The 15,000-nt window shown below is 47.8% G+C and overlaps 1 protein-coding gene across 3 annotated transcripts in view; it reads right to left on the reverse strand.

Annotated features, from left to right (window-relative positions):
- Nucleotides 1-15,000, reverse strand: part of itgb4 (integrin, beta 4) — a 51,280-nt gene that overhangs the window by 8,274 nt on the left and 28,006 nt on the right. For 2 of the 3 annotated variants that reach the window (XM_076266975.1, XM_076266974.1), the window contains exons 27-35: nt 14,494-14,701; nt 12,257-12,574; nt 10,036-10,199; nt 9,611-9,791; nt 8,520-8,657; nt 7,828-8,010; nt 6,947-7,075; nt 2,660-2,863; nt 1,701-1,856 (exon numbers count right to left, since the gene is read on the reverse strand). In XM_076266975.1, coding sequence (XP_076123090.1) covers nt 1,701-1,856; nt 2,660-2,863; nt 6,947-7,075; nt 7,828-8,010; nt 8,520-8,657; nt 9,611-9,791; nt 10,036-10,199; nt 12,257-12,574; nt 14,494-14,701 — 1,681 coding nt within the window. The remainder of the gene's footprint in view (nt 1-1,700; nt 1,857-2,659; nt 2,864-6,946; nt 7,076-7,827; nt 8,011-8,519; nt 8,658-9,610; nt 9,792-10,035; nt 10,200-12,256; nt 12,575-14,493; nt 14,702-15,000) is intronic. The other variant, XM_076266976.1, reaches the window with a different exon arrangement.

A 15,000-nucleotide genomic window follows, 5' to 3' on the forward strand; every position in this document is an offset into this window, starting at 1 on the left:
GGAGGAGAGAGGAGAGGGGGAGAGGAGAGCAGGAGGAGAGAGGAGAGGGGGAGGAGAGAGGAAGAGATTGGAAGAGGAGAGGAGGAGAGAGGAGAGGGGGAGGAGAGAGGAGAGGGGGAGAGGAGTGGAGGAGAGAGGAGAGGGGGAGGAGAGAGGAACAGATTGGAAGAGGAGAGGAGGAGAGAGGAGGAGGAGAGAGGAGAGGGGGAGAGGAGTGGAGGAGAGAGGAGAGGGGGAGGAGAGAGGAAGAGATTGGAAGAGGAGAGGAGGAGACAGGAGGAGGAGAGAGGAGAGGGGGAGGAGAGAGGAGAGGGGGAGAGGAGAGGAGGAGAGATGAGAGGGGGAGAGGGGGAGAGGAGAGGAGGAGAGAGGAGAGGGGGAGAGAGGAAGAGTATGAGCATGAAGAGAGGACAGAGAGATGGAGAGAGGAGGAGGAAGAGGAAAAGAAAGAAAGAGGTAGAATAGTGGAGAAGAATAGAGAGAGAGGGAAAGGAGATTAGGGAGTGGTGGAGAAAAGGGGGAGAAGAGAAGAGAGGTGGAGCGGGAGGAGACAGATGGGTAGAGTAGAGGAGTATGGGAGGAAGAGGGGGAGGAGAGGAGGAGAGAGGTGGAGCGGGAGGAGACAGATGGGTAGAGTAGAGGAGTATGGGAGGAAGAGGGGGAGGAGAGGAGGAGAGAGGTGGAGCGGGAGGAGACAGATGGGTAGAGTAGAGGAGTATGGGAGGAAGAGGGGGAGGAGAGGAGGAGAGAGGTGGAGCGGGAGGAGACAGATGGGTAGAGTAGAGGAGTATGGGAGGAAGAGGGATGAGACAGATGGGTAGAGTAGAGGAGTATGGGAGGAAGAGGGAGGAGACAGATGGGTAGAGTAGAGGAGTATGGGAGGAAGAGGGAGGAGACAGATGGGTAGAGTAGAGGAGTATGGGAGGAAGAGGGAGGAGACAGATGGGTAGAGTAGAGGAGTATGGGAGGAAGAGGGGGAGGAGAGGAGGAGAGAGGTGGAGCGGGAGGAGACAGATGGGTAGAGTAGAGGAGTATGGGAGGAAGAGGGAGGAGACAGATGGGTAGAGTAGAGGAGTATGGGAGGAAGAGGGAGGAGTATGGGAGGAAGAGGGGGAGGAGAGGAGGAGAGAGGTGGAGCGGGAGGAGACAGATGGGTAGAGTAGAGGAGTATGGGAGGAAGAGGGAGGAGGAGGGAGGAGAGGGGGAGGAGAGGAGGAGAGAGGTGGAGCGGGAGGAGACAGATGGGTAGAGTAGAGGAGTATGGGAGGAAGAGGGAGGAGGAGAGAGGAGAGGGGGAGGAGAGGAGGAGAGAGGTGGAGCGGGAGGAGACAGATGGGTAGAGTAGAGGAGTATGGGAGGAAGAGGGAGGAGGAGAGGAGAAAGGAGAGGGAGGAGAGGAGAGGAAATGAAGCATGGAAAAAAAAGTATGGGGGAGGAGTGAAGTAATAGGATGGAGAGTCAAGAGAGAGAGAGAGAGAGAGAGAGAGAGAGAGAGAGAGAGAGAGAGAGAGGAGATGGGTAGAAGAAAGCGCAAGTCAGCAGAGGACTCTGGCAAGAGGCCATGATGGAGGTGCAGCCACAACATGCCAAAGCCATTCATCACAACGCTACTCAATGATAAAGCTTTAGCTCATGCATCCACACCCAGGAAGCCATTAGCTCTCACACACACACACACACACACACACACAGATACATACTCATGCTGTCCATGAATCCAGCCTGCAAATCGCCCATGACGATGGAATCCCGCACGTTGTCTTCATAGTAACCACGGTTCTCAGAGCGCTTCCTCATAATCACCTCTCCGGCAGGGACTCCGCCTTTTGAGATAACCTGCCGTGACATCGAGCCCCCTGAAAAAGGAAAGAATAATCACATCAGATAACAGACCCTCTTATCTATCTCAGTTTCATTTCCACTATCCTCCACCCAACTGATCCACTGATCCATAGACATAAGGAGGAACAGAGGAAGATCTTTGGAGCTACGTGACTCACCAACTTGTGGCAATCTGTCCTCACACCACAAAAACTGCTTATGTAATAAAATGTAGCCAAGTGCAATTAATCTTATATCAAGATCAAAAAATGTAGTTGGTATTGTTTTCCGTATAAAGAGACTAACCTAGGACTTTCTCGTAAATTCATTTGACTAAATTTAAGAAGAGTTTGACTTATTTTAAGACATCTCATCCTGAAAACAAGCAAATTTGTCCTTAAAAAAAAGCAAATTTGGCTGCCAGTACGTTAAGCAAATTTGTCTAAAGACTCCTTAAAATAAGTCAGTCTTCTTAAATAAAGTCAAAATTATCTTTTGAGAGAACGCTAGGTAAGTCTCTTCATACTAAAAACAATACCAAATCGATTTTTTGATCTTGATCTAACTTGGTTAGATTTTATGTTTTGCAGTGCAAACTCTATGGAAGGTACATGGAATAAACCCATATGGATTAGACCATAGCTATACACTAAGGTCTCCTTTGTAGTGTAGCTTGAATGTTAGTACCCACTTGTAAGTTGCTTTGGATAAAAGTGTCAGCTAAATTAATAAATGTACAACCTAGTCATAGACTGAAAGATATTTCTAATGCAAATGTCCATTGAAGTTCTATGAGTCCAGGACTAGGCTCAATCAGTTTACAGGAATCCAGCCCTACCTTGGCCTGACACGTAGGTGGTGGTGGACTCCATGGTCATGCTGCTGGCAGAGTTTCCGTGTTTGAAGTTGGCGTGGGGGAGGTTCGACAGCTGGTTGTAGCTGGACGACGCAGAGCTGATGTTGCGTGATAGGGAGCCAGTGAGAGAGCCGGAACCGCCGGGGTAGAGGAAACTCTGGTCCCACTTGCCATTCACCGTATGGTCTGTATGGGCAAGATTCAAATGATAGTCAGCGATGGCTTAGCTATAAAAAAAGACAAAAAGTCAAAACCCAATTATAACGATCCAGTGAATACAAGCTACTCAGGACCACAAAACAAAAACTTCAACAGATCACCCTGCCAAAGCTTCACTGAAGCTTGACTCCTGTGCAGAAGCAGCAGCCGCTATGGTAGCACTGGGATTAGCATTAGCGGTATGACTGTGCAGACCAGCTGTTATAGAGCTGGGATTAAGCACAGGACTAGCTCTAGGACTAGCGGTAGCTTTAGTGCATAAGTAACATTAAAGGCTACACGCTACCACAGAACTATCTCTAGGACTAGCGGTAGCTTTAGTGCATAAGTAACATTAAAGGCTACACGCTACCACAGAACTATCTCTAGAACTAGCGGTAGCTTTAGTACATGAGTAAGGTTAAAGGCTACACGCTACCTCCAGGCTAGTGCTGTCTGGTGAGAGATCAGTAGGGAAAGTTCACTGCCATTATCTGATGCTAGCACAAGCCAGATCTCCTATGTGTGACATCATACCAACTGTTTGAGGTAACCCCTAACCCCCCCCCCACACACACACACACACACACACACATAATTGTCATATTCAATAGTAAGTGTGTAGCAAGTTTGCACCTACGGATATGCCCGACATTTCAGCAAAAAAATAGAAAAAAAAAATCGACAAATAATTTCCAGAAACTCCCCAACGTACTGATATCACCCAAAGCCTCTACCAAGCTCCATCCACTGCAGCGTAAGAGAGAGAGATCAAGAATATGGGGGAAAGGAGGCAGAGAGGAAAGCACAGTAGAGACAGGAGATGGGAGACATGTCTGCCAGCACCCCAAAACAGGAAGCAGGAAAAACCCCGCACTGCTGCGGCTGGCGACAGGTTGGTACGTGCGTTGGCACCGTGTGTTGGTTGGCATGGCACGGCACGGTTGGTTGGCATGCGGCCTGCGGTTGTATTGATGGCGATGGTCTTCACCTTGGCGGCGGGGGGTCTTGGCAGCGGGAGGGCGAGAGGGTGCCTCATCACCACTGGCCTCGTCTGTGGTGCTCACGCTGTGCGGGATGACGTCGGCGGGGAACCTCCAGGAGATCTTACGCAGGTCCAGACCATCGCCCACCAGCTGGACATGCTTCCAATGCTTGCCTGGGGTCATTCCGAGTGGCGAAAGGGGGCGGGGGGGTCCCAGTGGGGAGGGGCAGGTGAGGGAGTCAGCAAGCATGTGAGAAAGGGAAGGGAAGGGATGTAGCCAGTGTTAGCAGGAGGCTGATGAAGAAGAGGAAGAGGAATCAGGAGCCGGGGAAGAGCAGAGCAGAAGGCAAAAGCTGGCTAGTGATGACGTTTAAGGGACACCAGGCAAGCCTGATGCTTTTTCTCTACCAAACTCCCCCTCGCCAGGCAAGCCTGATGCTTTTTCTCTACCAAACTCCCCCTCGCCAGGCAAGCCTGATGCTTTTTCTCTACGAAACTCCCCCTCGCTCGGTCTGAAGCTCTTTTCCTTTTCTTTGCATCTTCCGTCAAGGATTTCCGCTGCTTCTGCCATTATACACACGTTTGCAACAATCGCGTTTCGTTAGCCTGCCTCTGTGCTGTGGATGCAGGATGTAAACTGATCCTGCTTCTGTCGGCGGTTACCTATACACTGAACTTGCAAGCGGGATATTCTTCCTACAGGCAGTAGGGGCGGGCGAGAGAGTCTTCATTCGCCCTGTAATGAGTCATTTAACCATATACCGACTTGCGTAATTAATACGAAAACGTTGCCTGGTGTCCCTTTAAGTTAGAAGGTCCTGACTCAGGGACGATACGGAGCCGGGATCCTGTTGGCCAGGCCCACCGTTTGGGGGACTGTCCTTGCAACTGGTTGGTGCTTTTTGACCACAGAAAGCAATCATGAACAAGTCATTAGAACGCCAAGATGTGATAGCCTCTAAGTAGGGTCTCGTGATTTCTTGACTTCAATTCTCTTAATTATCATCACCAGAGGATGTTACTCTGACCACACAACCTCAAATCAGCAAAGTCAACATCATTCAAACAGGTGTAGGGAAAACTGACATGTACAATGGGCACATGAGAATGATACTCTCACAAGACCACCTCAGAAACTGACAGAGTCAACACCATTCAAACAGATTTGGAAAGTGCCATGTTAAAAGGGGCCGAAGCTGGATGACAGAGAGCTTTGGCAGTGGTCCAGTCACCTTGCTGAGTGGGAATAAATCCTTAAAGAGAGATATTCAGCTGGATGAAAAGGCCTTGGGCGTCGGCGTTGATTAATGATGTTGGCACATATTATCTGAGAGCTGCAGTGAACTGCTTACACATCACAATCCTCACTCACCTCCTCTCTCAGCTAGGGGTGAGAGCCTAGGCAGCAGAGGCAACTACTGTGGAGAGTTCTGCATCTTTACACCTATGATTTGCTCACAGGCTGTGAAACTCTCTTTGAGAAAAAATAGCATGTTTTCACTGTAGTAATACGACCTCACTGAGCAATCTCATTTTTAGATTTTTGGATCTAATTTTGGAAAGTTTTTGTAATTGTTAGCTCTAGCTATATATGATAAGCTATAGGACTATATTCAGCCGTATTCTACTGTATTCTAAACCACATGTCCTGACTGCCCTTTGTAAAAACTTCTGATTCATATTTATATTGTAAAGTGATAGCTTTTTACTGATTTTGCTGAGGTAAACTGGCTGATATATTTATCAGCCTGTATATGTTTGGTGTTTGGTGTGCTTTTCAGTATGGAGTATTTATGGCAGTGGCAGTAAAATATGATCAGGCAGAAGAGAAGAAATAACAAAGAGAGAAGCCAAAAATCAAAGTCCCATCAACTCAAGATGATTTTGAAGCTTGAAGGCCCAGGCACAAGTGTACATGCATGCATTATCTTTCTTCATAAGGGAGACTATTACACTGTATATTCATATTTTTTTGTATCATGGTAATTGATGATAAACTTGTATATTCGCTGCATAAACTGAAAAACAAAACACAGACCTATAACTTTGCCTCACAATAAACCAGCCTTCCAATTCACAATAAACAGCATCCAATTCAAGAAAACTGTAGATATTGTAGTATCAAGCTGAGACGGGACAGAACATCCTAAACCTGAAATAATGATTTGAATCAGACGCAACCTGCAATGTTCTGCTGTTTTTTTGTTGAACCATTCCCTCTTTGACAAGCCATCAAAAACTAAAAACCACACGGCCTCTCCCAAAGGCAGAAATCCTCCGTGTACAGCACTAACAGTTCCTGACCCTCGGGACTCTCCTCAACGCACAGTTGACCTTTCAGTTTTCACATTCCATAGAGCTGTGTACTGAGGCAGTCTCAGCAAAATCAGAGAGCTGGGTGGGGACTGTTTGTCCCTGCTGACTACCCATACTTTCAAGATAGGAGAATATATTGTCAAGTCAGATAAGATTCATCAGGGTAAGTCCAGTTAAACCATTAGGCGGACCGTGATCACATTGACCAGCGGCAAGCGGCAGGTTTCGTATTGGTCTCTATGGTTCGGCAGCGTAACTGTTTTTGATGGATGGATAGATAGATAGATAGATAGATAGATAGATAGATAGAGATAAATAGATCATAAATCATAGATAGTTAGATAGATAGAGATAAATAGACCATAGAAAGATAGATATATAGACTATTTTCTTGTGACCAAGCTTACTTTCACTTGAACTGAGTAAGGAGTAAGGCAGGGATCACACTGGCCAGCGGCAAGCGTACCGCAACGCTCAGACCATAATAAGTTCTATCTCGTTCCTATGGTAACACAAACGGTTTGCTTTAACTGTATGACCACACTACGGCATGTATGTGAGCAGACTGCTGAAACTGAAAGACTTTATGTACTGCCCATCTAGACTGCTTGATGTACTGCCCATCTAGACTGCTTGGTGTACTGCCCATCTAGACTGCTTGGTGTACTGTCCATGTATGGTCAGACTGCTTGATGTACTGCCCATGTATGGTCAGACTGCTTGATGTACTGCCCATGTATTGTCAGACTACTTGGTGTACTGGAACTTACCGTCTCCGACCACACTGGGGCTCTTGGAGCTGCTAGGGGTCCGCAGCACCTCGTTACTGTACATCAGGTAGCTGTCATACTCGTCACCCGCCTCTGCGTCCACGATGGGGATGTCAGGGATGATGGGAACTAGTCGGGGAGAGAGGGGGAGAGAGAGAGGGAGAGAGAGAGAGGGAGAGAGAAAGGGAGAGAGAGAGAAAGAGAGAGAGAGAGAGGGAGAGAGAAAGGGAGAGAGAGAAGGAGAGAGAGAGAGAGGGAGAGAGAAAGAAAGGGAGAGAGAGAAGGAGAGAGAGAGAGAGGGAGAGAGAAAGGGAGAGAGAGAGAGAGAGAGAGAGAGAGAGAGAGAGAGAGGGAGAGAGAAGGAGAGAGAAAGGGAGAGAGAGAGAAGGAGAGAGAGAGAGAGAGGGAGAGAGAAAGGGAAAGAGAGAGAGAGAGGGAGAGAGAAAGGGAGAGAGAGGGAGAGAGAAGGAGAGAGAAAGGGAGAGAGAGAGAAGGAGAGAGAGAGAGAGAGGGAGAGAGAAAGGGAAAGAGAGAGAGAGGGAGAGAGAAAGGGAGAGAGAGGGAGAGAAAAAGGGAGAGAGAGGGGTGAGTTATTTTCATGTTATGATTTTTTTCTCTATTTCTGTATTGTACTGTATGTGCTTTGGCAACACAGTTTCTGTTTGAATGGCCATGCAAATAAAGTCTATAGAATTGAATCAAATTGAATTGAGAGAGAGAACAAGAGAGATGAAGGATCAATTGCAAGATATTATACATTTAACTTTTTCCTGAAAGGAGCTTGAGCTTTTGCATAAAGTGCACATTCAACTTTGAATTTCATCCCTCTAATTGTAAAATGTGCTGTAGCAGTGAACAACAGCTCTTTTTCTGGTACTCACTAGACATGGGTCTGCTGGGCTGCGATGCCAGGTTGATGGTGGCGTCACGGAACGGTCCCCAACCAATGCTGTTCTTGGCCCGCACCTTGTAGAGGTACGTCTGGTGGGGCTGCAGGTTCTCGATCAGCAACATGCGTTTCTTTGCGTTGTCAATTTTCACCTTCTTGTCCGTGCCTATGGGCTCTGCATAGAGCAGGGAGGAGAGCAAGCCTGTGTCAAGACCCGAGTCTAGTGCTATCACAGCCAGCGATGCCAAGCCAAGTGCCCTAGGTAATACTTACTGCTGAAACTTGGCAGCGCCACACTGGTAGAATAGAAGCGTTAAATAACTCTTTACTCTTTTTGTACGGTGTTTATAAGACTGACAGCATGTATTATCAAAACAAGATCCTTGTCCTTTCTGTGATTATGAAGAATGATGATCAAGACTATCAAGACTTTTATTTAGATCTCAATCTGAATATATATAATATATATATATATATATATATATAATATATATATATATATCATTTTTGTTGTAATAAATAGGAATGACCATGCCGCCATTGACTTCATTAAAACAGATACCTGACTATTCCCTTCAAAGGGCACTATAACTGCTAGCTAATAAGTGATCAGTAAACCTACAGATCTATGGGATCCCATATAGTGGACGTATAGACGTATAGCCATAGTGAGAGGGGCCTTACTGCTGTCCTCGTCGATGGGCGTGTAGATGACCTCGTAGTCTGTGATGATGCCGTTGGGCTCCGCAGGCTCCGCCCAGCTCACTTGAGTGACCGTGGGGCTGAGGACGTTGAAGGCCAGGCGACCCGGCTCACTGGGCACTGGACGAGAGAACGGGCCGGCGCCCGAGCAGAACATGAGGACGAGGAGAGACGAGAAGAGACAGAGAGGAACGGGGGGAAGGTAGAGAGAGAGAGATAGATAGATAGAGAAAGGGAGAGGGAGAGAGAATGTAAGAGGAAGGGAGCAAGAGTCGCCAGAGTCAGATCAGAGGAGGAGGAGAGATGAGAAGATCCAGAGAGGAAGAGAGAGAGGGAAAGAGAGGGAGGGAGAGAGAGAGGGGGGAGAGGGGGAGAGAGAGTGAAAGAGAGAGGGAGAGAGAGAGAGTGAGTATAAGAGGGAGGAAGTTTGCATACTAAAACTGACCCCACAGAGGACACATGTGCAGACTCTATTCTCAAGGACTCTATTCTCTGAGGGAATAAGAGAACTCTATATGCACTGGGAGTCTTCTCTCCTAATGCTAAACTTCCTTTTGCTGCAGTGGCTCTAAGTAGGTCATACTTACAGTACACTTCATATTAGGAGTACAACATGTTTACCCAAGGACAGGTATACAGCTTGTACTCTACTTGATATAGCCACAGCCTCTATATTAGAAAAGAATGAATCATTGTTTTTAAATACACCAGAAAACTTTTTTCTAAAGCATGTTTCAAGATCAAGAATTGAGAATAAGTCGTCCTTAAAGCGTTACTTTGTTTTGACAGAGAGAATCCTTCCCGTTTACCGGTACTTCTCTCTCTCGAAAATTGACTTTGGAAAGAGAGGCCTATCAATGCACTACTCTTTCTCCCCAGACTCCTGAGCATGCCCAGTGGCTCTTTGACTCCTGAGCATGCTCAGTGGCTCTTTGACTCCTGAGCATGCCCAGTGGCTCTTTGACTCCTGAGCATGCCCAGTAGCTCTTTGACTCCTGAGCATGCCCAGTGGCTCTTTGACTCCTGAGCATGCCCAGTGGCTCTTTGACTCCTGAGCATGCTTAATGCCTCACCATCCTCCAGGGTCTGACAGGGCACCATGTCGCTGTAGCCTCCCTCTCCCATGGCGTTGTAGCTGCGCACCCGCATCTCATAGTCGCAGTACGGGTACAGGTTGGTCAGCTCAGCCTGGGGCGACTTCACATCGGTCACCTGACCGTCCTCTTCCGGGTCTCCGTAGATCCAGTGTTTCACCTGAGAGAGGATGGAGTTGAATTCTGAATGAAGTTATTTCAGTATTTTATTTTCACCTAAAGAAAGGTTTCCTGACAGAACACACACACACACACACACACACACACACACACACACACACACACACACACACACACACACACACACACACACACACACACACACACACGCACAGAGAGAGATCAGACACAGGTCCGGTCAAGATGAGCGCTGAGCTGCATGTGTGAGGTGGTGCTGGACTCGCCTTGTAGCCGAGGGCCCCAGGCACTGGGTTCCAATTGAGGCGGATGTTCCGGGGGCCGGTGGCGTTGGCCTTGATGTTGGTGGGCACTCCTCCTGGAGATGTCTGCTGGTTTATGAAGCCCATATTCTGCAGCGGAATCATGTCCTGGGTCTTCATATCGCCACCTGGCACACACACACACACACACACACACACACACACACACACACACACACACATTACAACATGGGTGAGGATAATCAAGCCACACTTCACAAATCAATACTGATGATCCAGTTTTACACACACATTACAACTTAACATGGACAGATCAGATATGCCTTGTGTTACGGCCCTGCTGGTCATTCCCAGTACCACCTCTTCTCTAACGCCTGTTGGGGCTCTGCCCCCTTGGGTCTGTGCTGCCTTATCAATCTGCAGATCATGGAGTGCCCATGGAGTGTGCGCATTGGTGCTGGGAGTAATGGGTGGTCCTATAAAGAAGACCTCATGGGTAATGGACGCCCTCCACTCTCTGCTCTCTGCTCTCATGCTCTGGCCTGGTTCCTGGTCACTCCGTGGCTGCTCCGCTGGGGAGAGCCTCAGCCCATCGCTCCTCACACCGACGTCACGTTTTACACTTTTGTTTGATCACCCCTAGACATACTTTGCATTACATTATCCTTTTTCATACACTATACTGACTTTATCTTTTAATGTTAAAATAAATGTATATTATTGAACATATCGCTACAGTGTGGTCTCCCATTCAATGTCACAGCTACTTTGAGCCAGGTGGTTGTCACATGTGGGCGACTCGTCCGGTTTAACGCCGATTTCGAAAATTTGATTATAAGTATAAGTATATATACTTTTTTGATCCCGTGAGGGAAATTCAGTCTCTGCATTTAACCCAATCAGTGAATTAGTGAAACACAAACAGCACACAGTGAACACACAGTGAGGTGAAGCACACACTAATCCCGGCGCAGTGAGCTGCCTGCTTCAACAGCGGTGCTCGGGGAGCAGTGAGGGGTTAGATGCCTTGCTCAAGGGCACTTCAGCCGTGGCCCACTGGTCGGGGCTCGAACCGGCAACCCTCCGGTTACAAGTCCAGAGTGCTAACCAGTGGGCCACGGCTGCCCCTAATTTAGGAGTTTCGTCCGATATCGAATAAATGTATATTATTGAAGATATCGCTACAGTGTGGTCTCCCATTCAATGTCACAGCTACTTTGAGCCAGGTGGTTGTGACACTTGGTTCTGAAGGGGGCAGCCATATCTTACAACACTGATGTCTGTTGGTGGGTCTCTGTAGATGTGTATCTGTATATCGGGGCATGCGTGTGTGTGTGTGTGTGTATGAGTGTGTGTGTGCATGTGCGTATGTTACCATCCCCTCACCAGGGTCAGTGACGTTGTCCAGTGTGGTCTTCCTATCTCCAACGAGCATCTGTGTGTGCATATGTGTGTGTATGTATGTGTGTGTGTGTGTGTGTGTCCATCCCCTCACCAGGGTCAGTGACGTTGACCAGTGTGGTCTTCCTCTCTCCAACGAGCATCTGTGTACGTACTGTATGTATATATGTATACGTGCATATGTGTGTGTGTGTGTGTGTGTGTGTGTGTGTATGTGTGTGTGTGTCCATCCCCTCACCAGGGTCAGTGACGTTGACCAGTGTGGTCTTCCTCTCTCCAACGAGCATCTGTGTACGTACTGTATGTATATATGTATACGTGCATATGTGTGTGTATGTGTGTGTGTGTGTGTGTGTGTGTGTGTGTGTGTGTGTCCATCCCCTCACCAGGGTCAGTGACGTTGACCAGTGTGGTCTTCCTATCTCCAACGAGCATCTGTGTACGTACTGTATGTATATATGTATACGTGCATATGTGTGTGTATGTGTGTGTGTGTGTGTGTGTGTGTGTGTGTGTGTGTGTGTGTATCCATCCCCTCACCAGGGTCAGTGACGTTGACCAGTGTGGTCTTCCTATCTCCAACGAGCATCTGTGTACGTACTGTATGTATATATGTATACGTGCATATGTGTGTGTGTGTGTGTGTGTGTGTGTGTGTGTGTGTGTGTGTGTGTGTGTGTGTGTGTGTGTCCATCCCCTCACCAGGGTCAGTGACGTTGACCGGTGTGGTCTTCCTATCTCCAACGAGCATCTGTGTGTGCATATGTGTGTGTATGTATGTGTGTGTGTGTGTGTGTGTGTGTGTGTGTGTCCATCCCCTCACCAGGGTCAGTGACGTTGACCAGTGTGGTCTTCCTCTCTCCCACGGCGGCGTTGGGGCCCGGCTCAAACAGCTCCAGCTGGAAGGTCTCAGGGTTGATGGGCCCTGGATGGGAGCGTGCGTCGATCACAACGTTCTTCTCGCTCTCGCCTGGGCCAAACTTCAGCGGGCCGGACACCTCAAAGCGAGACGCCTTTCGGGTCCGCCAGTGCACGGTGGCCGGGCCCTCCAGGTTCCGGGTCCGGACCACGGGAATGTTGTAGACAGGGTCAGAGGTCGTGAAGGTCTGGGTGCCCTTTTTAAACATCATCACACTGGGCTCTGAGAGACGACAAAAAATACGGAGGAGAACTTTACTTCCTAAAAGCGAACACCACTTTATCACAGGATCCAACGCTGCCACGAGATCTGAGAACTTTACTTCCTAAAAGCGAACACCACTTTATCACAGGATCCAACGCTGCCACGAGATCTGAGAACTTTACTTCCTAAAAGCGAACACCACTTTATCACAGGATCCAACGCTGCCACGAGATCTGAGAACTTTACTTCCTAAAAGCGAACACCACTTTATCACAGGATCCAACGCTGCCACGAGATCTGAGAACTTTACTTCCTAAAAGCGAACACCACTTTATCACAGGATCCAACGCTGCCACGAGATCTGAGAACTTTACTTCCTAAAAGCGAACACCACTTTATCACAGGATCCAACGCTGCCACGAGATCTGAGAACTTTACTTCCTAAAAGCGAAGCGAACACCACTTTATCACAGGATCCAACGCTGCCACGAGATCTGAGAACTTTACTTCCTAAAAGCGAACACCACTTTATCACAGGATCCAACGCTGCCACGAGATCTGAGAACTTTACTTCCTAAAAGCGAACACCACTTTATCACAGGATCCAACGCTGCCACGAGATCTGAGAACTTTACTTCCTAAAAGCGAACACCACTTTATCACAGGATCCAACGCTGCCACGAGATCTGAGAACTTTACTTCCTAAAAGCGAAGCGAACACCACTTTATCACAGGATCCAACGCTGCCACGAGATCTGAGAACTTTACTTCCTAAAAGCGAACACCACTTTATCACAGGATCCAACGCTGCCACGAGATCTGAGAACTTTACTTCCTAAAAGCGAACACCACTTTATCACAGGATCCAACGCTGCCACGAGATCTGAGAACTTTACTTCCTAAAAGCGAACACCACTTTATCACAGGATCCAACGCTGCCACGAGATCTGAGAACTTTACTTCCTAAAAGCGAACACCACTTTATCACAGGATCCAACGCTGCCACGAGATCTGAGAACTTTACTTCCTAAAAGCGAACACCACTTTATCACAGGATCCAACGCTGCCACGAGATCTGAGAACTTTACTTCCTAAAAGCGAACACCACTTTATCACAGGATCCAACGCTGCCACGAGATCTGAGAACTTTACTTCCTAAAAGCGAACACCACTTTATCACAGGATCCAACGCTGCCACGAGATCTGAGAACTTTACTTCCTAAAAGCGAACACCACTTTATCACAGGATCCAACGCTGCCACGAGATCTGAGAACTTTACTTCCTAAAAGCGAACACCACTTTATCACAGGATCCAACGCTGCCACGAGATCTGAGAACTTTACTTCCTAAAAGCGAACACCACTTTATCACAGGATCCAACGCTGCCACGAGATCTGAGAACTTTACTTCCTAAAAGCGAACACCACTTTATCACAGGATCCAACGCTGCCACGAGATCTGAGAACTTTACTTCCTAAAAGCGAACACCACTTTATCACAGGATCCAACGCTGCCACGAGATCTGAGAACTTTACTTCCTAAAAGCGAACACCACTTTATCACAGGATCCAACGCTGCCACGAGATCTGAGAACTTTACTTCCTAAAAGCGAACACCACTTTATCACAGGATCCAACGCTGCCACGAGATCTGAGAACTTTACTTCCTAAAAGCGAACACCACTTTATCACAGGATCCAACGCTGCCACGAGATCTGAGAACTTTACTTCCTAAAAGCGAACACCACTTTATCACAGGATCCAACGCTGCCACGAGATCTGAGAACTTTACTTCCTAAAAGCGAACACCACTTTATCACAGGATCCAACGCTGCCACGAGATCTGTCTGTGTCAGTGATGATGTGCCTACCAGGCTTGTCTGTGTCAGTGATGATGTGCCTACTGGGCTTGTCTGTGTCAGTGATGATGTGCCTACCGGGCTTGTCTGCGATGGTGATGGTGGTGCGTGGGTAGCGGCCCAGCTTGGCTCCCTGGCGCGGGTTGCTCAGGTCCATGACAAACTGTTTGACCTGCCGGTCATCCAGCAGACCGTCGGCCTCGCCCAGTTCCAGCAGCTTCACAGGAACCATTTTCTGAGTCTCGCCCGGCTGATAAGTCAGATCGCCCTCCACGGCCATATAGTCCTGAGGAAACAGCAGATATTATCATCACACGTAGTCCTGACAACTCAACACATTATCTTTTAACAGTTTCTAGTGAGAGAAAGTAGAATAGAACATTATGTCCAATATTCCAATATGTGGTTTAATGTTTTCTCATTTTGTCATTTCTCATTAGTGGTCACTTTGAGTATGATTCTGTGTGTGGCTGTATTCAGAGATAAGCGGGAATATTATGACTACTTTAGCTACAGTATCTGCTCCGGATTGCCAGGTTGCTACTAATCAGAGTCTGATTCAGTGTAGTCCATGTGAGATGGGAT

This window comes from Alosa pseudoharengus, unplaced genomic scaffold (assembly GCF_046254945.1).
Source record: "Alosa pseudoharengus isolate Yale_2024_CS ecotype anadromous, Long Island Sound unplaced genomic scaffold, YU_APseudo_1.1 YU_APseudo_1.1_scf_4, whole genome shotgun sequence".
Taxonomy (NCBI): domain Eukaryota; kingdom Metazoa; phylum Chordata; class Actinopteri; order Clupeiformes; family Clupeidae; genus Alosa; species Alosa pseudoharengus.